General features: G+C 39.9%; 2 protein-coding genes across 9 annotated transcripts in view; both read left to right on the forward strand.

The window, feature by feature from the left end:
• The first annotated feature begins 234 nt into the window (after positions 1–234).
• LOC306756461 (E3 ubiquitin-protein ligase NHLRC1-like) lies at positions 235–2,061 on the forward strand. Its single transcript, XM_079241191.1, has 2 exons — positions 235–351; positions 651–2,061. The coding sequence occupies exon 2, from the start codon at positions 726–728 to the stop codon at positions 1,965–1,967; it is 1,242 nt and encodes a 413-aa protein (XP_079097317.1). The 5' UTR covers positions 235–351; positions 651–725; the 3' UTR covers positions 1,968–2,061.
• A 1,352-nt stretch (positions 2,062–3,413) lies between these two features.
• kif13a (kinesin family member 13A) overlaps positions 3,414–24,013 on the forward strand; it is a 37,925-nt gene continuing 17,325 nt past the window's right edge. For 5 of the 8 annotated variants that reach the window (XM_079240951.1, XM_079240953.1, XM_079240954.1 and 2 more), the window contains exons 1-8: positions 3,414–3,743; positions 3,956–4,046; positions 14,395–14,410; positions 16,692–16,752; positions 17,891–17,983; positions 18,827–19,007; positions 22,535–22,622; positions 23,789–23,923. In XM_079240951.1, the coding sequence (XP_079097077.1) occupies positions 3,689–3,743; positions 3,956–4,046; positions 14,395–14,410; positions 16,692–16,752; positions 17,891–17,983; positions 18,827–19,007; positions 22,535–22,622; positions 23,789–23,923 (720 nt within the window). In that variant the 5' untranslated portion in view covers positions 3,414–3,688. The remainder of the gene's footprint in view (positions 3,744–3,955; positions 4,047–14,394; positions 14,411–16,691; positions 16,753–17,890; positions 17,984–18,826; positions 19,008–22,534; positions 22,623–23,788; positions 23,924–24,013) is intronic. The other 3 variants (XM_079240957.1, XM_079240952.1, XM_079240958.1) reach the window with 1 other exon arrangement.

The raw sequence follows: 24,013 nt of genomic DNA on the forward strand, positions 1-24,013 counted from the left end.
TTTTTGCGTTGATATATAGAGCATTTACAGTTGTCTTTCTTACTTTATAGGATTTTCTTTTTTGTTTGTTGCACAATAATAAATCTTGAATGAATTGCTCGACCTCTGAAGGACGTCCTGCTGTAGCAAAGAAGTGCTGGATTGGCTGATTCAAGCACTGCCCACATGGGTTCAGATTTCTCTCTGTCTGCACACCATGAAACACAGACTGAAATAGCTGTCTCATGCTGACCTATAACAGGATGTATCTGGAGGCAGAGCTGCTGCTCATTTAGAAACTAGCAGCTATAGATGACAGTAAATTCAGAACTTGATCAAGGCAAAAACGTCCAGTTTAAAGCACTTACTGCTGTGAGTATCTAGGCAAACTACGATTTTGGGGATCCTGATTTTGAATGCAGCGTATTTATTATTTTCATCATTCCTCATCTGAATATATGTGGAAATATATTTGCATTGTAGTGTCATGAACACAAACTCTCCATAGTTATGTGAGAGCTGACCTCCAAAGGAGGGCAGCAGAGCGCTTTGGTTATATTCAGGATATCACGTGATGATGTAGGCCTCAAAGCACAGGACATGTTTAATGGTAAACTTAGCAGTACGGTGTGTCTCTTCATCCTTACCGTTTTACTCACTTTAATTCCTAGGCTTTCTCTGTGGCTTCCTGAGCATGATCCAACCTGCATTATCTGACTGAATATCAACATAGGCTGACTATCATCATGGACAAGCATCCTGGTCTCCCATATCCTGGTTGCCTGAGTCCAGAGGGGACACTGAGAGAGATCCAGCTCAACTTATTGGAGTGTAAAGTCTGCTTTGAGATGTTTAACTCTCAACAGAGGGAGCGTAGACCACAGAACCTTTCCTGTGGCCATGTACTCTGTCTGGAATGCATCACAGCTTTGTCCCACCCTCTGCTAAGGAAGCTGGAGTGCCCATTCTGTCGACAGCTGTGCAGTGTTGAAAGCACCTCCCATTGTCAGGTTCTTAGTGACCTGGAAGAGCTTCTGTTGTCCCGGAGCCCCTCATCCTCTGCTACTCCTTACAGGGGAAAAGGAAGTTCTACAACAACAGGTTTGACCTACACAGGTCTGCATCGTCGCATTGCATTTGGAGGGTGGGGGATGCTCTTAAACCCTACTGGCATAGCTGCATTGGGGTCTTCGGGGACAGTAATTGTGGTGCACGATGCAGAGAAAAGGGTGATGGTGTTCAGTCTACTCGGAAAGAAGCTGCATGGCTTTGGGCAAAGAGGAAACGCCACTGGGGAGATCTGTTATCCGGCGGATGTGGCAGTGACTTCCACCGGTTATGTTGTGGTGACAGATCCAGGGGACAAAGCTGTAAAAGTTTTCACTTCCAGGGGGAATCACATCTTATCGATTAAGGGTTCCTTCAAGCTACCCTGGGGTGTGGACACAGACAACTGTGGACACATCCTGGTCTCTGATGTTCAAGCAGGCACACTCTCCAAGGTAAAAGTGGACTATAGTCACGGTGTCGTTCTGGAGCATCAAATAGTTGTCTCAGACCTTCAGTTTCCCAAAGCAGTGACCCACTGTTGGATGACCGGAAACACTGCAGTGATGGAGCACCCAGCTGATTTCACACATCCAACACAAAGACACAAATACAGAAGGCTGAGAGTGTTTACAAAAGACTTTCACCTCCTGTATCTGACAGACAGCTTTAGCCTGATGCTGCAGTCCACAGTGAGGCTGAACATGTCCGCTGTGGCATTTGACAGAGATGGAGATGTGATAGTGATTGACTCTGATCATGGGTTGGTTTGTAGTTTAGGAAAACTCCATAATGGCCCAGTCTTAACACCTCTAGTGGGAGATAATCTGATCCGCCCTGTTGGACTAGTGTTGCTAAACAACATGCTCATCATCCTGGATGGCGGTGACCATACAGTGAAGATTTATTCTCAAAAATCTGATTCTGGTTCTGTTACTTAGCTTATATGAAGTGATTCAAAGCAAAGTATTCAATGAGATAAATTAAAGTGAAGTGAAAATTAGGATGGATTAGTTGCTAGTACTAAAATAAGTGTTTTTAGCAGTGTGAAGCATGAGATGTTTTTAAGCTGTTGTGTTCTTACTTTGCTCAACTTTGAAAATAATAAAGTACTATTTCACAACATTAAAATAAAATTATTTCCAATCTCAGTGTATGTTCCCTGAAATATGTCCCTAAAAAGTGTCAAGGGTCAGAAAGAATGGTGGTAAGTGAGTTAAAAGAAGCACAATAAAAAGCAAGCCTCTATGAGAAGGAAGATTTCTGCTTTCAAGCCAAAATGTTTGAAGCAAAATTTTTTTCCGTGTGATTAAGTTTAGTCAGATTTATCTTTCCAGAACTTTTTAATTGTGGGTTTTTACATCTTTTTTTTTTTTTTTTTTTTAATTAGATTACTGCTTTGTGGGAAAAATATGCATTAGCAATGTGTTCCCTGTTATAACCATGAAAATTTGAGTGACTTTGGCATTGGCTATGTGCAATAACATGTAGCTGCTGTTGGTTTGTGGATTTGGGCTAATTTCAACCAAGTATTGGCGCATTTGGCCATTTTCAGTTAATTGTGTTGCAAATTTATGTTGTGTGAGAGGGTTGGATGGGTGTCTGATCTGCTGGATCTGGGTACAAAAAGAGGAACTCGCTCCGGATTTGGGGGGTCTTTAAGTAGAATTACAGTATGAAAGAGTTGACAGTCACAACATCTTTTAAAAACATTGTTTAGTCTCTAGTTTACCCTATGCTTATTATGTACTTTCGACAATTATACCGTGATAAATAGGGGTATAAGTTGTTTTAGGGGTGTTTTCCTGGTGAAAACTCTCTCTGCAGACCAAAGTTGTCCGGAATGACATCCAAAATTATTTATTTCACCAGTCATGTCACCTTTTTAGTTGGTAAATATAGTGCTGTATAATTACATTTTAAAAAGTAATGGAAAATTGTAAACCATATGTGATGGGAACCGAATTTCGTGATTTTTTTAACAAACTAATTAAATACGAGGCATTTTGTTCTACAATTGTTTAGTGGGCGTATTTTTAAAATTTTTTAAAAAATAATTTCATATATAATAATAATAATAATAATAATAATAATAATAATAATAATAATAATAATAATAATAATAATAATAAGGTGTGCGTGTGTGTAAGAGAAATATTAACTCCACTAGTTAGCCTTCATCCTTCTGTACTCACCATCGTCTTCTCCATCCTCATCTCAGTGCTCCTGTGTCATAACCACGCTTATTGTTGGCGCATGTAAATCAACTTGTCACGCGGAGCCACTTTTATCTCGTCTACTGGTTTCTCCTCCAGTTCAGCGGGGCGGTGCGTAAAGCCTGTCCTCAGCTCAGCTCAGCTTCTCCAGTCTGCCAGTGGAGAGTAGTCGTGCTCCCAGTGGAAGATGGCGGTGGGGATGCTGTCTGGAGCTGGGGCTGAGAGCTCGATTTGCACAAGAAGCCAATCTGGATGGATTTAAAAGAAAAAAATGAACTTACTTCCTTATGTTCTCTTTGAGATCCGGACTATTTGGGGGTGTTTTTAATTCGTAACCGCTGCCCCTTTTTTCTGGCAGAAATCCAGCCTTCTTGTCGGGTTTTTGCAGACTAACATTGATAGCTCGGCGCATCGACAGACAGGGTGGGAGTAAAAAGTGGAGAAAAATGTCGGATACAAAGGTAAAAGTTGCGGTGAGAGTTCGGCCCATGAACCGCAGGGGTAAGTTTTATACCGACGATTTCTGCTTCCACACTCTTTTTGTGGATTCCTGCCAAATTATCATAAAGTTTTTGCTTTCTTCGCCATTGCTGCTTGAGTTATGAGGTTCAAGTCTTGCTTGAGTTTGGTTTCAATAACGATTAAAGGAGCTCAGATTTGAGTCTTCACACCTCGGCAGTCTGCTTACTTTCCCCAAAAACTTCTTTCTGCAGAGATTGAACTGAACACAAAATGTGTCGTGGATATGGAGGACAACCAAACAGTTCTACACCCTCCACCCTCAAATGCAAAAGGAGAGAACAGGTAAACAAAGCCAAAATACTGACAAGAGTTTACTTTGGAAAGTTAAAATGGCAAAACCACATTGTAGTCAGGAATTGGCATCTTTGGCCTTGTTCGCTAGTTTGAGTTCATCACAGCACAAGTCCTTACAGTGCAGAGCAGAGGCCAGGGTGAAATGTCTGTCAGTGAAAGTAGAAAAACACAGATTGCCCTCTCACAGTAATGAGAGTGCAACCTGGTGTAATAAAGCAACAACAACGTTTGAGATTTCAAAATAACTATCTTCCACCACAAACCTAAAATTAGTCTTAAAAACAAGATGATGGACCTGATTGACAGTCAGGAAAATGGCTTAAGTTGCTTCACAAACTTTTGATGAAAATTTTCCTTTAATCCCAGTAAATTAGTGCAGTGGTCTATATAATGAATACTGCAATGCCGCTGCTCTGTAGAGGACATACTGCCTGTCACCTATCTGATTGCAACGTGATATTATGTAATTCATGCAAAGTTTGCCATAATGTCAGTAGTCTGGTGATTTTCATGAAGTGCATTTGGAAGGTTTCCAGGTCCTTTTAGGTTTTCCCAGATCAGTCTCATCAGCCTGCATGCAATATTTCCAAATGATAAAACAAAACATTTTTTTCTTGAGGGCTTTTCATGTGATGTGTTTGAAAATAATGGTTGAGCTCTGGTGCGTCTAATGTTTCTTAGTGGTCCTTGGGATTCTCCTGTAAACATATGGCTACCACTTATGGCTAAGCAAGGTCATTGGTTCATTGGACACAATCAGGCTTACTCCCATCTGTAAAGGGTCACACAATCAGAGTAAAAACTAAACAATTAAGTGCAAAAAGGACAATGAAATTGAGAAATGGAAAAAAATTTGGTTCATAAACATGCACCCTGAATCTGACTGCTACCAACTGTGGAATCAGCGTTGAAAAGACAGATAACTAACTAGCCAACGGTCAGTCTAAATATGATCTCAAATTCTTTTGTGGACTTGGGCGAACCCTAAAAAAAGGGAAGTTGTAAGAGCAGACTTGTACCAATCAAGCCATTAGCCATTCCAACACCACCCCAACAGTTGACGAAGGTGACAGACGGATCATGTTCTGGGAATACTTTTCTGCTGGGCAACTCACCAGGATAGACTGAAAGATGGATGCACTGCAATATGATGACAACATTTCCCAGGGTGCTCAGGACTGCAGGCTTGGACGGATGTTTATATCTCAACAAGACAGTAACCTGGAGTATACAGGCAAAAAAACACTGCAGAAGCTTCAGGAAAACTGTTGTGCAGGAGTTACCCAGCACATAATAAAAAATATGAAACCAGTAAAGCACTGCTTTACTATATTCATATACTAAAGGCCTGAAAATGACAGAGTTTCTGCAAAATAACAGATTGAGTGAAACTTTCTGTTTGAGACTGTTGGACATCAGAATGTCGATCAGACTGAATATATTAATCTCGAGCTTCAGGGTATTACTGTAAATCAAGCTAATTTATGCTGCATTGCATTCAAAGTGGCGTTAAACCGCATTGTTGTTGCTCTTAAAAGTGGCACTAATACTACATGTCTCATCAGCAGATGATATGGCTAAAAGTGAGGGAAGATCTCCTGCAAAACACTGTAGTTTATTCTGCCTTGATATCCGACATGTTTTTAGATTAATGAAGAGGCAAACCGTACGTAGGCTAGTGATGACTGTATGCTTGTGAATTACATGCTTGTTAGTTGGGGTCAGATATGTTACAGTTCACCCATCACAGGCGAACGCTGTTCAATAATTTTGCGCTTGGTTTGTTAGTTTCCTTCTGCTGCTGGGTTCACACATGATTTGGCACCTGACCTGATTACCCAAAGATGCACAGAAATCAAACAGAATACTTTTTTTTTTTTAAGTTAATTTCAAGTGTGTTTTTTTTTTACTTTTTAAGTTGATAATTTAAATAGACAAACACGATTTTTAGTCTACAGGAAACGTCCACAGTGTCAGAAGGCATGTTCATGCTGCTATCAAGGCTTTTCTCATGGGTCACAGCCAGCCTTGTTAATCTGTAACATTTTACATGCTGGTCTGTGTAACAAACAGTCAGCATTAAATGCTAATGAGCTTGCTCTGCCAGCAGCTTGGTTCCTTACTAACCTGTATTTAAGGCAATTATCAGAAGAGAAATTGCTGTACAATGGCTGTGTTCCAGGCAATTAAACAAATCACACTCAAAGCTTGCATATGTGGAACAGGATGCATAGCAACAGAGCTGAAGCCTGCTGTGAACTGGAGGTCACAGGTGTGAAAGTACTGAGATGTGGAGTGGCTGCATCCTCAGTATTTTCATGTTAGATTATTGGTATTTCAGTCTGTTGCTGGATTGTTCCACTCTCATCCGTTGCTATGTTGATACAAAACACAAACATCGTTTGGCATCGCTCAGTGGAGCTTCCATATCTGATTCAGATTTCATATCGCTACCTGGAAATTCCTTCCATGGACTTAGTGATGTTCAGTGTTTTTTGCAGGAGTCTGCAGTCACTCGCTGATATTTTCTATCCCGACAAAGCTATTGCAGATTGTTGGGATGTCTTAGGGTAGTTCAGTCTTCAGCTGAGATTTTTGTTTCCCCTCTTTATGTCACATTCTCTACTCAGTGATGCAGCCTAGGCATATAATTATTGAACATTTTAGCAGTAGTGCTGTATATGTGTTTTGGGTCCATGTGTTATGGGTCTGTGTTTTGGGCCACCTTGGTTTTCTCAAACCATATAATTTTCCTTCGTGCTGCTTGTGAAGCCGCAGAATACGAGGATAGCCCGTCGTTGAGATTTTGGTCCATGTTTTGAAGACACCTGTTACTGTGTGTTGGAAATGTGTCAGATTTAGTGGGTATTAGCATGTCAAATATGGCTGCGGAGACTAAACCATGGGAACTTTTTCTCTCTCATGGGAGCATTCAGGCACAGCCTCTGAAAGGGAACTGTTTCAAAAGATATTTTTGTGTCGAGAACTCTTAGGGTGGATGATTTAAAAATGAAACAGACACAACATCCAGATCTCACTGGAAAGGCTTTTGGTTCTGCTCAGTACCTTAAAAGTCTGTTCTCAGTTCAGTGAAAGGCTAAAATGCAGTCTTGTGAAGTTCATTCCTTGTAGGATCATTGATTGGACATTTTTCTTTCCATTCTGTGTTTAACTGAGTTGAATTAATCAGACTGCACAAAACTTGAGAGTCATGTAAAGAATTTTAAGTAATATAAGGGATTTCCTTTGATGACTAAGCCTCATTCTTTGCACTGCACAACGTTATGGCTACACTCGTGATCCTCCCACACCCTCCTCTCCCGTTTCCCTGAGAAATGAACAGTAATCTCGTCGAAGGGCAAATGAAACATAGATTGTGACTTCAGGCCATAAGGTTACATTTCCAAAGTTTCATCTTTCGTCTGCTTGTAGAGCTGGCACTAATGGTAGATTTGAAATAGGAGTCTGGGAAAGTAGTTTTGTTTTCACGCGCCAGCCTACACTCCTGTGACTTTTAGACATAATCAAGGTGTGGGTGGGTGGTGTAAAGGGGGTGGGGATGGTGGGGAAGAAAAATACCTGAGGCTGTCGTCTGCATAGGGGATGAGTGGTGGAGTATCTTGACAAGGAAATACCCTCGTACTCACACAATAGGGCTATATTACTGCCATCAAGCCCCAGCATGTCCGTCACCAGGCAACAACTAAATACACTAAGTGTTGGAAAAGCTTCTTTGAGTGAATCCCCGTTTCTTTGAATTTCTGTAGTCGAACCAGTAAGCTACAACAAAAGCCCAAAATAAACCACGGCTAACTTTTTTTTTTTTAGTTAAAAGGTCCCGCTGACGTTCTGTCTGCTCTTGGAGATCATCTGTGGAAGTGGCTTTATCTGATGATGTCTGTTCCCAGGCTTGTAATTTCCACTTTAATCTCTTCTTATCACTTATGGTTACAAGGACTGAACAGGATTTATCTCCACTAGCCTGTGTTATCTTGCTTACTTGGGTACTGTAATCTGGGTGATGAGGAGAGGGGTTACAATTAGGACATTCACTATTAGGATGCTGCTTGTCCTAGTATGTCCTTGCTTATCTTAAAACAAAGACAGCTATTCAAATATGTGCAAATGTTGTATCCTTGTGTGCTGGTCCTCAATTTATTGTCCTTCAACAAAAAGTAATGCAAAATTGTCTTCTTCAAAAACAGATTTTTTTGGGGGGGTAAAATGAAAGAGAAAATGACAAGCTACTAAATTAGCCATTATTAATGGGTACCAAAGTGTGAAGAGATACTAAAGTTTAGTAGTATTGCTTTAAAAACTAACAGTAATCCATCTGTAGACATGATTAAGGGAAGATTGAAAAGTACATGCAGAATTTATCCAACACCAGAATCTAATTGATAAACTTGTTTTCTTTTGTCTAGGCCCTTCACATAAAAAACAAAACAGTAATTTTGGAGAAGTCTCATTGAGGGAGTGATTGTGAGTGGTTGTTTATCTCTTTATGTTGGCCCTGCGATGGACTGGCGACCTGTCCAGGGTGTACCCCGCCTCTCACTCAAAGACTGCTGGGATAGCCTCCAGCTTCCCCACGACCCTTAGTCAGACTAAGCGGCACAGATAATGAATGCATGAATAAATGAAAGTCTCATTGAGATTGACAATCTCTTTTGTAAGAGGATTCAGCCAAGATGTCCTTTTCATATGTTATACTGCATTGATATATATAAACAACACATATTTTTGTTAAATAAAGTTGGGAATTTGGAAGTTTTAAAGTTTGGTCATAGAGGTCACACTGTAGCAAGTGTCATCATACTTTCCAACACAACCCATTTCTGAATGACAGTGTTGCCTTGTCCAGTGACTGCCCTCAGGAATGTTCTCTTTGTCTTTCCATTTTACTCGCTGTGTCCCAATAATCAACCTTTCCACTCAGTATGATCTTGTTCTCAGAGTCAGTGGGCCTAAAATACACCACACCAGCCTGTATTTTCTGTTTTCTTGTAGTCTGGAGAAAGTGCCATAAGAACACAGATGAAACAATTGCATTCCCTCAAGGGCTGTTTGCTGTTTATTTAAAGGGTGGGACATTGTTTAGGTCTCAAACTGGAATTGAGAAAAGATGGCGCCCTCCCTCTTTGTCAAGTCTGTGCCTCATTAATCTAAGATGCGGCCTCATACTGAGGGCAGCAGCATATGTAAAAATCTGCTTTCAGACTTTTTTGTCTCCATGATAATTTCCTGGCAGGCTTCTCTCAGATGAGGCTTTTTTGAAGTTTGGAAATTGGTATGTTGTATTTAATGGTTTTATGTTCTTTTTTAGTTTATATGCCTTTTTTTTTTCTCTTTTGAGCTTGTCTGGAATATTCAATTCAAGAATACAACTGTAGTCAGTAAGCATTTCTGCGTTCAGTAAATAATATTTGTAATGGTATGTCCTCTTCATCAGCACTGGATCTGGTGTTCTGTTGTCCTTAGCAAACACATGCCAGATATGTTCTGATGAGTGAAATTCAGCAGCCAGAGTCAAAGGAGGTGTGTCCCGACAACTTCCCTTCATTCCAGTTTGATGACCGTCACTCATCTCCAGCTTGTTTGTTCCATTTTAAACTTATCAGATTTGAGACATTTGATTAGCACAACTCTCTTGATTTCATTGTAAACACCCTTTGTCTGCAGCTTACTGACCCAACTTGTCACTGGTGTGTCAGAAATGCCGGAGAGGATTAAATTAGACCCTTCCTGCATCATATGCCATGTGTTGTCAACATTTGTTTTGGAAACGCCGAGGCCTCATGCTGAAGTTGGTATGAGCATCATGTGTTTGTGAGATCCTTTGACTCAGAAAGCTGTGAGGTTGTCTTGCCTCTGTGTTTGTCACTTCTTTCTTTGCAACAACAGTCTCAAAGGCAAGGCAAGTTTATTTATATAGCACATGTACAAGACAATTCAAAGTGCTTTACATGAAACATTAAAGGCATTACAGAAAAAAAGCATAAAAGAAAATACAAATAACAAAATCATAATAAAATCAAAGATACAGAAAGGTCCTGGTGTTACGTTCATGACCTATTGGGTGATATCCCTCAGCCTCACTGGAAACTAGTTTTCAGGATGATCCATAAGTTCCTTTGTTAGAAAAACACAGAATTTGTCAGGACTAGTGATGCAAATGCCTTTACTTGAATACTTTGTAGTTGAAGTGTTTGTGCTTTTACATGATGTTATAATGACTTTGCAAATTTGTTTGAAAAGTTAATAAAAACGTAAGTCAAGGTCTCTTCTAGTATTGTCATTAGTTGTACTGATGGGTCAGTTCTTCCGAAAACTGTTTTAATGACTCATATGAGAAAAGATATGAGAAAAAAAAACTTGTTTACCTTGGATATAACTTGTAGCTCTGTTCTGCCATTTAAAAGTCATCTCAAAACCTGTAAATGTTTTCAACTTCACTTTGTTAAAGTTGACCTCTGCAGAGATAATAGTCACATACTGTAGTATGAGGTTTCAGAGAGGTTTGGAGCTGTAGGTGCATCCTTCCAAAGGGATATTCATATTAATCCCAAAAGTGTTTTTTTATAATTGTTATTTAGGTGAGCTTGAAAATGTTTTTATTCATGCTATGGACACATACTGATATTCTATCTTAACAAAACTCATGTGTTTACTATGACTCAAAACACATTTAAATAAACCTAGTGGTTGCTGGTGTTTGGAGGAGTAGAGTAGAAGCCTAAAAGTAGATAAAGAGCTGTTAAGCTGTGGTGTTGCTGAACGTTACGATGTTGCATATTTACTGTAGGTGTGTTAAGCAAAGAAGCTTTAGGGCTTTTTGTACCAGGAATCAGCTCCTGTGAGAAGCGGGTAAGAAGTCCCAGAGCTGGTTTGTAATGAAGGAGTTTACTCGGCCAGTAACTTGGATTGTTATGTTTTTGTCATCAATCAGCTAACTTCCTTCACTGTTTTGTCGGAAATATTTTCAATTCCATGTACATCTCTGACTCTAGCCACTTGTCATGTTTAGTTTATATATACTCATAGAAGTGTACAAGACTTCAACTGTATACTTCTTGAAAAAACCTCAGTCCCTTCTCATTGTATATCTGCTCAACGTGTGTGCAGCAGCATGACCTCTGCCTTGAGTGGGTGGGGACCAAAGTTTTCTGTTCTAAACATACTGGGAGGCTATTTGAAATGTTAGCCTGTAGCCTGAGAGAGCTTGCAACTCTGTAACTGAACACTTACACACATGCAGGGATGCCTCAGCATTGCATTTTGGATGTAGAGCTTGTAGATTTTCATTGTCTTGAAGCTTGTCGACAGCTTCACAGGAATAGGTCACGTTTGGGTGAACGGAGGTTAAAAAGGTGGTTGAGCTGTAGCTTTAACAGTAGGTCTAGACCCTAGAGGAACGATCCAGATATGTGATGGGGAGTGCCAGTTAGAAATGTTGCATATGTCTGAGTGTGTGCACAAGAGAAATTAATTCCAAGGAATGTTCCCATATTCACATGCACACATTTAAATTTGTATCATTGCCATCATCATTTAGCAACTCATGAAGAAATGAGCTCATTTTTGTTCAGCCAGCCAGGTTCTGATATGATTAGTGATGATGGATCAAAGCGAGGGAGGGGGGGGAGAGAGAAGAAATATTTGCTCCATCTAATACACCAGCGAGATTCTGTCTGTGCAGTGTAATTTTTTAAGACCAGATAGATACTCTGGTGAGTGGATAGAACTGTACATTAATCTGGTGTGTGGTCTACTGGGCTTGAAGAGTACAGTTTTTGGTGGCATAATAACCCAGTGGCCTTAATCCATCTCTGTAACCACAGGGGGTGGGGGCGTCCACTGCCGAAGCTGAATTCTGTACCTTCGTTTAGAGCTGCAAGGCACAAAAAGATGACACATCTGTCATGTTTAATGCCACTGGCTCAATCTGTCCACAAAAAGTGAAGAATCAGTCTGGCATAAAGGGGGTTTCTGATGATAAGAAATAGGACTTTTAGGAGCAAGATTTTTCTTTTCTTCTTTGATCTGCATGACACCACACAAATATCACATGTAGGATTAAGCAAAATGGTATGAGAGGCCAGTTTTCACCTCCAGCCAAGTCCAAATCATTCACGGCTGCTTTGGTGTCAGGTAGCTGAAAGCGTGAGAGCTTCACCCTGTCCTTGATAAAACACATGAAGGCCCACACAACTGGTACCCAAAGGGAATTTTAGATGCAGTAATGCCATCCTGGCACCACAGAAGGTAAGTGTATCTGCCTCGGGGGTGGGGGGGGGGTTAGAGTCTGATGCTATCTGGCACTTCTGTGCCATACATTTGTGTCTTTCTGTGGTGTTTTACATTTGTACTGTGCAACCACAACAATGTATTTAATAAGCCCTCAAGATTTAATTTGGCATGCATGTTAACTGTTACACAATCTGCCTGTGGGCTTCATGCTCACAGTATAACATCAGTGATTATTCTGCTTCTGGGAGCATTTTTAGATGAAGAAATGTAAGTAGAAATGTTTTTTTTTTCCATTTTGCATTACAGTAAAAAACGATTCACTGAATAATGAATATACGACAGGCCGTAGCTTAGATGTTTTCTGCAAAAAAAGATAAGAGGTGCACAGATTTCTGGGGCGATTAGAGAGATTATTTCTGAAGCTGAGTGGGAGAACTGGAGCCTAATGTACTTTACGTATTTGGGGGGAGGTGGGTTGTTAGGTTCCTATACACAAAGCAAGATGAAATTTCTATGTTATAACAAAATTGAAAGGAAGTCAGTTTTTGGAAATAAACAGTGTATTAGGGAGTAATAGTTCTCTAAATATAGGCGCTTAGAAACAGTTCCTCCTATTGTCATGTGCAGCATTCTCGGCATACCAGAAGCAGATGTGTTAACTGTACATACAGTAGATGATACAATGAACCAAACTGCAGCAGCAGCTCTGTGATGGTTTAGATTCTGCTGCTGATGTGCAGATTCTAATGTTACTCGTTATATTATAGCTTGGTGGCAGATCAATAGTATTTTTTGGGGGGTTTTGGGGAGGCACCTGGTCAGTAGCCTGTGTACCTCTGCATCCTGTCCATAGAAAGTTTGCTGTTGATCTATTTATTATATTGTATCCCCCCCCCCCCCCCCCCCCCCCCCCCCCCCCCCCCACACACACACACACACACACACACACACACACATCCAGGCTCACCATTTAAGAACAACCCAAACGGAAAATCATTTATTGTCAGTGCCCATGTTTGGATTCAGGATATGAACTCTTCCGAAGCCCTCTTACGTTGCCAGTTTCTTTCTGGCCTTCATCATCATCATGCTAATTGGCTGAGTGTAGTCAAGACAATGCATGTCATTTTTAGTTTTATGGAGCTCACCTTGCATAGCAAAACTAGAATTAAAATGAAGAAAAAGCTCTTTTGAGTTGATGTGAGCATCGTCATGCCACTTTCAAGTTGTCTGTGACTCAGTTCAGATTTGTGTGACGCACACTGGTGCAGTGTTTCAGTTCTCCTGAAGGACCCTGCAGTGTATTAGTTACCAAAAGAAGGTGATGTCCACCTTTTTCTTAGTGCCAGGAAGTGTCTGGTGGAGGGATCTGCTTACTGTTGAAGGGCATTACTGTGGCAGATGTAGAATCACTGGGGATGTGGAGTATTGGTATGTGTTGTAGGGCATCATGCTGCAGGATGCAACCCCATACAGAAGAGGGAATGTGTTGAGGAGCTGTTTGATTTTTAAGTTACAGTTCTTTCTTCTTTAGTTAAGAGAACAACCTCACATAACTTAGAAGCATATATACTGCCCTTTTGTTCAGAGTTCCGGCAGCTGGTCATGCTGAGTGCAGCTTCCCCAGACTGGCCTCAGTGTTAAGTCCACAGGAATAAGAGCTATTTATTCAACAGAGTCAGTGGGACATTGAATCCTAAATCTCTTCCCTTGCTCACGCTCCACTGGTCCAATTATGAACCCAATCACAGCAGCACCCACCACCAGGAAATGCCGTGTGCAGCGCGGAAGTGAATGAATGGGTGAATAAAGCTTTGAACGAAGAAGTCTCTAGAGGAGTTTTAGAGTGTGTAAATTTAAAAAAAAAAAAAAAAAAGTGAATTTTCATAAGAAATTAGAATCTTTTGATTTATTGTAGTCCATTTAATTCCACACTTAAGTATCAGTGCTGAGAAATTCTTGCTGTGAGAATAATTTGTGTATGAACCTGCTCTGTAAATGATAACCATGTTATTTCTTCTGTTTCTCTGTCTCTGTTTCACCTGCGGGTATCTTCTGTGCATGATGGATCGGTCTTCTACTTCAGCAGGAAACAACCCAAGGTATGTTTGTTTCATTTTTTTCTTTCTTTCTTTCTTTAGTAACTCCGCCAAGCATCATCTAATAAGTTTCAGACCGTCGTAGGGATTTCTCAGTCATAGTTGCAGCATCACAGATGAGGATACATACAGAAGTAAGGTGCAGAATGAACAGCACGGTTCTCCTGTAGAGCTGAGAGATTCCCTGCACAGGTCCATCCACTGCTTTGACATTGTTTCTAGGAACATGACTGAAAGTGTTGTGGTAGTTTGGTTGGTCAGCAGGAGCTGGATAGATGTCCGTGTGAATGTGTCAGCGCTGTAAGATCTCGTGAACACCCACAAAGGCTCTACAATGGAGAGAGGGATGAGCATGGACATTGGGGCTGTGTGTGTGCACATTCAAAGCTGCATTGTTGGAGTGCACCCCCACTTCCCCCCTTGACAACACACTGGTGACTAGCTCAGAGATGTTTCACACACCAGGGACAGGCTTTGTGCTCGGTGCACTCGGCCCCCTGACTGGACCAGGGGAGCATTAGTCTGGGCTGCAGGCGAGCATGGTCTCTGGGGCATGTGAACCTGAGCTGCCCTGTAATAACCCTAAGCTAGACAAGCACGTGTCTGTGTGCTTAGTTATGACAATCAAACTACTACCTCCAACGAGGAGGTTATGTTTTTCCCCTGTTTTTCTGTCTGTTAGAAACTTCTGTGTGATTTTTATTTTTCTGAGAATTGATTGCGGTCTAACTTGGCTCCTTTCAATTTACGTGGTGATCTGGAGGGAATAGTGGACACAGAAAGTTTTAAAAGAATTCTTCTTAATATGGGTATAGATGTGCTTTCCCAGTTCCCTTTACATTCTTAAGTACAATCACATTCATCTAGTTTTCATCCGAGAAATAACAAAAAGGGCTTTGTGCTTCTCCGCTTCATCATTATTTGTACTGCTGATTAATAATAATTGTCCACTCAGGAACAATTTGTTGTGCAATCACACCCTCAGACTGGACAGAGACAGACCAGAGGGCATTGAAGCCCTAGTTTCCAAACCAGGCCTAATTGAGAATGATGGGACTTTTGTTCCCAAGAATGGCACCCACTCACTTGTCTGAAGTCACAAGAGGAGGTCTTGCTTTCATAGCATTCAGTGATCTCGGTGCTTCCCATGCTGACTGTGCAACCACTGGTTCCCTGCCCATTAGCCCTTATTATGATTAAAAGGGACTTTAATTATTTTGTGGTATTTGTGGTGTGGAAAGTATTTTTGTGGAGCAGCATCAGTAAATTGGAAGCCAGAAGTACATATGCTGCATTGTAAGCGTGATAAGAGTGAAAAAAAAGGAAGTCGTGTCTCTTTTAAGTTTTGTAGCAACTATGCAGAAAATATGAGGTTAAAGCGCTCATAAATAAATGCCGCTTATAGAGCAAAACATTTCTTATAGACTTATTTGACTATTTCTTTGGAAAACAGCAGTTCTAAATAATGCAGACAATATATAAAGTACAGTCACTAGTTTAAACAAGCCTAAACCAACTATTTACACTGTAAAACTCCTGGATTGCATTTCTAACCGTTCATTTGAATATTTAAATCAGTATGAGCGTGGTTGAGTTGTAGTATAATGCTGCAGTAGACAGGACATGGTTAATTGTTGCTACTTAAACAGAAATTGAAGGAAAACGTGAAATGTTTAGGGATTCACACGAATGCAACACATCAGCAAACAGGTGCTGTTTTTGTGTGTGAGGAGTTGCGCTCTTTGGTAAATGAGGCCATTGCTCTTTTCCAGAGAGCGTCCCCTCTGTGTGTGATCCCTCCAGATAGAGTTCATGCAGGTGCTTGGAGGATAAGAGGGCTTTCTGCTGTTGAAGTCTGTGCCGCGGGACCTGGTGATAAAGGCCAAGAGCTAGCCGGCACCACTGTGAACTGCTACAGTCTGGTTTCCTTGGAGATGAGGGTCACTGGGAGCTGGAATTTTTCTTAGGAAGCACTGACCCTGATTTATGAATTCATTTAACTCCAGCTACTATGACAGAATGCTGGGCTGCTCACAGTGGATTTGTGCAGACAGCCATAGTGCTGTGTTAATAAGCGTTAGCTCAAACAAATGCTCAGGCTTCAGCTTACTCGCTCAGCCATTGTGATTTACTGTACAGCAGGGTGGCATGGTGCCACACATTAATCCTGTCTTTACCTCAGAAATAAACACTTTTACAAAAGATCAGATCACATGTTGTGCTGTACATGCTCAGACAAGTGTGAGAATGTGTATTTATGCATTCTGTGCTTTCTTCTCTGCAGGTGTTTGCTTTTGATCACTGTTTCTGGTCCATGGATGAATCCAATGTTCCCAAATATGCTGGTGAGTCATTACGGCTAAGCCTGATCTTTGTCTCATCCAAACGCCAAGGTCATGTAAAGACACAATTAGCTTTCTGTTGTCACTGTAAGGGAGAGGAAAGTCCCTTTTTGATGGGAAACTCCATTTGCATGATGCAAAACAAAGCATGCTTTTGACATATATGAACATTTGCATTTAAACTGAACAGCTTACAGAGAAGTTGTATTTGCATCGTCTTAACCTCTATATAACTAGTGTCACAAATATGCAACAAACCACTTCTAGCCTTTTTATTTGATTTATTTTTTATGTATTTAATCAATTGTTTTCATTTGCTACCATTATTTATGTTTTTGTCATTGTTTATATACTGTTATTGATTTATTTAACATTCAGTTCAAGCTCATTTTATTCTAGTCTTGTTCTTTTTGTAATATTTTTTCTTGTTTTTTAATACATTTATTTTGCTCTTATATAATTTAATGTAAATTCAGACATTCAGACACCTTAGAATTAATAAATTATAATCTAGGTTTGTACAGTAAACACTTAGACTCAGTGTGTTCATATGCATTTCAGAGTGTGCTTATAAGTCATCTATAAGCCTTACACAGGAACTTGTATTGGAAATTAACTTTCCCACATCTATCATTCATTTTTCTAATTGGGCCAAAACAGGGCTACAGTTTGTTGTTGTTGTTTGTCAACAGAGAAGATATTATTTCTACCAATCTGATAAAGACTATTGCTTCATTTTGCATATTTTTTTCATCATATCTCATCTTGTTAGAAAATGTAACTCTTACACGTGCTTTGTGCTGAACTGACAAGGCTGCCAATTCAGTGAAGGATTCCTGCCTCAAGGGTCCAGGCCAAGGCTTTATTTAGCTCATTAAACAGCTGTCTCATTCAGCTGGGGCATGTTCGTGAGCAATGCAAGAGATTTCTCTACACAGTCTTTATATTTTCCACGCGACCAGACAGGAATCTGGCACCTTGCATGAATCTTACTCATTATTTTGGGGATCTTTTCAATATACTTCTCTGTACTAATTTTGTATTCTATTAGATCCACCAGATAATAGAGGATACTCATATGCAACTGAGTTGGTCTTCTATTTACCATAATCTCCATGGTGACTGATTCTTTCTCTGAAAGGTCAAGAGGTCGTGTTCAAGTGCCTTGGAGAGGGAATACTTGAGAATGCATTCCAGGGATATAACGCCTGCATATTTGCATATGGACAAACAGGTAAGAGAAAATCTACCCAAAATATGTGTCAAGTTACTTTATTTTAAAATTATTTTGTTCTAAATCAATGTACCAATGCGATCTTGCGCTTAAGTATTTCAGTGATTGTTTTTGGATTGTGTGAGCATAAGCTGGAATTCATAAATGTCTCCAAAACAAATGCTGACAGTGCAAATTTACAATTAAATGTTGTTTCCTAAATGTCTTAAATGTAGAGAATCAGTTGTTGTGTACACAGAGCGACACTAAAGATTGTTATTTACTTCAGTGTAACCCTAATCCCACTGGCACATAGGTTTCTGAATGTGTTTCTGTGTCTTGTGAGATACAGACTATTTATTTTGTGTTGTTCTCAGAGATTTTTTTTTTATCTAAAAGTTGTACATGTCTTGAATTTTCTGACCAGAAAGACACACTTGCCTCTTATTTACTGTCCACAAACACACATTTTGTATTGATTTGTGTGGAACTAGTATTGCATTTGGCTAAATAATGTCAGTTTGTAATATTTTGGTTCATGATCTGTAAAACTTGTGTTTACTACATGATATTACCAAGATATTGATGCTTTAAAAACAGCTTTTATGTTTTGGTTTTTGAATTGTATATTCTTTTGGCAGGTTGTTGTTGGTATTCACTTAAAGCATCACAGTGGCCTCATAAACTTTCTAGTATGTCTGTAGACAGTTTGTCTCCATATTACATCATGCAGAGTTTCTACAATATAATCCAGATGTGCTAGGAAATAAACGAAGATGCTAATTAGAGTATTAAGCTTTACCGTTATTGAGGCTCTGCACTGTATAGCTCACTTTCTAAAGTTGATACACTTATGTGCTCCAGGTTCAGGCAAGTCCTTTTCCATGATGGGAAATGGCGAGCAGCCTGGTTTAATCCCCCGCCTGTGCTGCTCGCTATTTGAGAGGGTCCACAAAGAGGAAAACGAGGCACATACTTTTAAGCTGGAAGTGTCCTACATGGAGATCTACAACGAGAAGGTCCGTGACCTGCTGGATCCCAAAGGGTGAGTCAGATGTGTGGTCTTGAGGATGCATGACATGCATCAGCTCACTGAACTGGATGAGCTAATGCTTTGGACTGCTGTGGACCCCAGGTGACAGATACAGATGGTTACACAAATTGTAAATGCTCAAAGTTTTCATCCACTCCAATTCACATAACAGGCAGTGACCTGTCTGTCAGTTCTCAGTTTGTGCTAGTTCGCAGCTCTGTTGTGTCTAGACGCCTAAAACACGGGATGCTGACAGAATTATGTGTGTAGGAAGGTCGACCTAGTCATTTCCTGCCGAAAAGCAGCCAGCATCGTCCCCTAACACTGCTGCATTCTTTTCCTCTTTGATGTGATGTGGGTTGGCAGACAGACTGCCTGGAAGCCCAAGTAGTGAATGGGTTTGTTACAGGGACATACATCTGTTAGTGAAGCTGGAAGCACGAGAGCAGTTGCAGCCGCCTGTGACTTTAAGCCCAGAGAGGGTCTACAGTGCAGTGCTCTGTGTGCTGCAGATGTCTGAGGATGCAGCCAGAGTCATTTTAATGGCAAATTCCTCTTATGTACATAGCAAGTCTTACATTCTTGATCCCAATTGGGCGAGTAAATATTAGCTATGGTATAGACATGAAATATCGAGAGTAAATACGGCCTGTCACACTCAACTGGAAGCTAGCTAACCACCATCTCTGAAGTACTTGTATTCTTTACTACTGTTTATGGCAGAAGTGCACACAAATAACCTTATTTCTGCTGACCTGTTTTTATAAAACAATCATCTAATGGAACATCTTACTTTAAATACATAAAAAGGATTTTCCTTGCTTGAAAATTCAAGTCACATTTTTAAAATAAGTAAGTGAGAGAATGATACTTACTTACTTACTTAAATGAGTTTGATTTTGGTTTGTAAAATCTTTCCGACAGCGAGTTTGAGCTGTAAGTTATTGTCTGTTCTACCATAGTTCTATATTCTAATATGTCTACATTTATGTCTAAAGACTTCCAAAAATATTATTAATATTTTTTCGCAACAGTATCAGAACTTGTTGATGCAAAACTGAAAAATCAGTTCAAGGTGCAATTTGTGGAAAAATGCTGTTACAGTTACTGATGTTTTATTTTTATCATAATTATTTTTCTTAAAGGCCTGTTTTCTGAGTTCTGTGGACATTTTTGTGTTTAATGCAAACTCAAAGAACTCTCATAAAAGAGACTGAAACTTCCACAGCATAGAAATTGGGATAAAAACCATGCTGATTATCGAAATGAGGATTTGTTATGTAACATACATTGTTTCAGTATAAACTGGTGAAAAAGTATAGCATCAGCCTACATCCATCACTTTGTTGGTTACCTGCCAGGCGCTTTATCCATGGTTGTGTTTTTCATGTCATGCATTTTTGGACATTTCTAAAATACTCCAAATAAAAAGAAAGTGGAATCAAAGGCTGTTCAAAAGAAAATGATCATTTTGAAGATGATATGATCTTTAGGAAGCAAACAGTCTTTATGTCATGTTGGACTAAAGGCATAGCAGACTAGATGCTCAACTTTACAAAGTAAAGTTTGACTGCTTTTGCATGCACTTTCAGCTTAAAGTGTTTTTTTTTTTATTTTAACATCACCATTTTTTCTTCACATTTTTATAATACAGTGCCTTGCAAAAGTATTCACCCCCCATTGACATTTTCCATGTTTCGTTACCCCACAGCCTGGAATCAAAATTGATTGTTCAAGGGTTTGCATCATTTCATTTTTACAGAACATGCCCACAACTTTGAAGACGTGATATGATTTTTATTGTGAAGCAAATATCAAATGAGACAGAAGAACATAAAACATAATGCATAAGTATTCACCCCCCCAATGTCAGTACTTTGTAGAGCCACCTTTTGCGGCGATCACAGCTGCAAGTTGTTTTTGATAAGTCTCTACGAGTTTACCACATCTTACCACTGGGATTTTTGCCCAATCTTCAAGGGAAAACTGCTCCAGCTCCTTCAGGTTTGATGGTTTGCGCTTATGAACAGCAATCTTTAAGTCTGACCACAGATTCTCAGTTAGATTGAGGTTTGGACTTTGACTAGGCAATTCCAACACATTTACATTTTTTTCCTTATGCCACTCAAGTGTTGTTTTAGCAGTATGCTTGGGGTCATTGTCCTGCTGGAAGGTGAACCTCCGTCCTAGTCTCAGATCTCTGACAGATTCATAGAGGTTTTGCTCAAGAATATTTTTGTATTTAGCACCATTCATCTTTCCCTCGACTCTGACCAGTTTCCCAGTGCCTGCGGCTGAAAAAAATCCCCACAACATGATGCTGCCACCACCATGTTTCACTGTGGAGATGGTGTTCTTGGGGTGATGGGATGTGTTAGGTGTGCGCCAGACATACCGTTTTCCTTGATGGCCAAAAAGCTCAATTTTAGTCTCATCTGACCAGAGTACCTTTCTCCATACATTTTGACAATCTCCCACATGCCCTTGCGCAAAGTCAAAACATGCCTTCTTATTTCTAGCAGAAAGTAATGGCTTTCTTCTGGCCATCCTTCCATGAAGCCCAGCTCTGTGGAGTGTATGGCTGATTGTGGTCCTATGGACAGATACTCCAGCCTCTGCTGTGGAACTCTGCAGCTCCTCCAGGGTTACCTTCGGTCTCTGGGCTGCCTCTCTGATTAATGCCCTCCTTGCCCGGTCTGTCAGTTTTGGTTGGCGGCCCTCTCTTGGCAGGTTTGTTGTGGTGCCATGTTCTTTCCATTTGACGATGATGGATTGTATGGTGCTCCTGGGGATCATCAAAGATTTTTTTTATAACCTAACCCAGACTTGTACTTCTCAACAACTTTGTCTCTGACTTGTTTGGAGAGTTCTTTAGTCTTCATAGTGGTGTTTGGTCAGCAGCGCCTCTTCATTAGATGTTGCAGCCTCTGAGACCTTTCAGAAGAGGTGTATATGTACTGATAGATCATGTGACACTTAGATTGGACACAGGTGAACTTTGTTTCACTTATAGTGTGACTTCTGAAGGTAATTGGTTGAACCAGAGCATTTTAAGGCCTTCATAACAAAGGGGGTGAATACCCCCTTTGTTATGAAGGCATGCACATGGCAATTTTCAGTTTTTTATTTTTAATTTTTTTTTTATTATTTATATTTCTCATTTCACTTCAAAACTTGGACTGTTTTTTTGCAGATCCATTAAATATAATTCTCATTTGAAAAAAAAAATAGTCAAATTAGAGGTTGCAATGTAACAAATTAGGTAAAAGGCCAAGGGGGGGTGAATACTTTTCCAAGGCACTGTAAGTAAGTTTTATTTTATCTTTTAGGCTTAATCTCGTTTTCCAAAGAGAAAACAAGTAAGAAAAACTAACTTCAAAATGGAAAATATTGATTGTGCCTTGTTGAAACACAAAAATGAAATCTGACAATGTCAGAATTTTGTTCTTTTGTGAATCTGTCTGTTCGCGTGTCAGTTTCCTGCTTTCTTCTTAATTATTTCGACTTATTCTGTCAATTTCTCTGTTTTTTTTTTTAAGGAGCCGCCAGTCCCTTAAAGTTCGGGAACACAAAGTTCTAGGTCCATATGTGGATGGTCTTTCACAGCTGGCTGTGACCAGCTTTGAGGTGTGTCTCTCCCCTACATTTAATTACGTTGTCACCAGAGATGAGGCTAAATCCATTTGGTCACCTACTAAAGTGCCACATATTTCACATGCGCATGCACATGATGCATAGAAGAAATGCCTTCAAATGCTGGAGTTGACAAACCTCTGATTTATAACGGAATAACCGTGTAGCTTAAAGTCTTCCCTGGGTAGAAAAGGCTATGACACATATTCTTGGTTTGGCTGCAGTGGTGAGGTTACATGTATTTTACATGCCAAGTCTTGGCAGGTCCTTCCTTAATGACGTTAAAACATCTCCACCCTGTTCCTCTGCGCTCTGCTCCGACTGATTTTAGTGCTGTAGGTTTCCTGTTGACTTTCATGACCCAGCTAAATAAAATGAAAAACAGCCTTATTTAAATACATTCTTCATGTACTTTATTTATAACAATCATTTTCCAAGATTTAAAAACGAAGATGATTTTTAGGGAGGATCAAGTGTGTGCCAGTGCAACTCTGACAGCAGGCTCGGACCCCCCTGTGATCTCTTCTGCTGAGGGAACAGCTAAAGGCATTTATTTTTTGCAAACATTTCCCCTGACACAAGATATGGAACCAAACTGTGGCTCAGTTTTCCAGTTGGATCCCACAAAGAAACATGCAAGTAGTGGCTGGCAAGTGTTACTGTAATTAATAGATATATGTAGCATTGTTGCCAAGTCCACTAGTTATACGCCTTAAAGATCAAAATTAACATGTTAATGCAAATTGAATAATCTGGGGAAGGAAATAAAATTGAATAAAAATTATTCTATTAATCCCAGTGGAAAATTCATTATGTAGTATGCTTTTTTTTATATATAAAAAATAATGATAAATTAAAATAATTAAATAATTTAAATTGATGATTTTGTTTAAAGCATTCATTTCGCTGGCTTAAATGCTAGTTGGTAACCATGGCAACCAAAACTCACAAATGGCACATTCTGCGTGCTTCGCGTCGGGCAGTTCACGCCTCTGCGTCTTCCATTCATTTCTGAAAATTGACAACTCGTCGGGCACAACTTTTTTATAATTCGTTTCAAGTCTGAAAAAATATATAAATGCCTGATGTTATCTAGTCATCTATAAATAACGTATAATGTTGTCTGTTTATCTTTAATGTTATCCCTTTTATGTTTTTAGGACATTGAGGTGTTGATGTCCGAGGGGAACAAATCTCGCACCGTTGCAGCCACAAACATGAATGAGGAGAGCAGTCGATCACATGCTGTCTTCAGTATCATTGTCACACAAACGCTCTACGATCTACAGTCTGGGGTTAGCTTTGTTTTGCTTTTCAAACCTTTACATGACATACACACATTGATGTTTTTCCTCTAAGAATTGTCTGTATTTGGTTTTATTGTG

The sequence above is a fragment of the Telmatherina bonti genome, assembly GCF_933228915.1.
Source record: "Telmatherina bonti genome assembly, chromosome: 5".
Lineage (NCBI taxonomy): Eukaryota > Metazoa > Chordata > Actinopteri > Atheriniformes > Telmatherinidae > Telmatherina > Telmatherina bonti.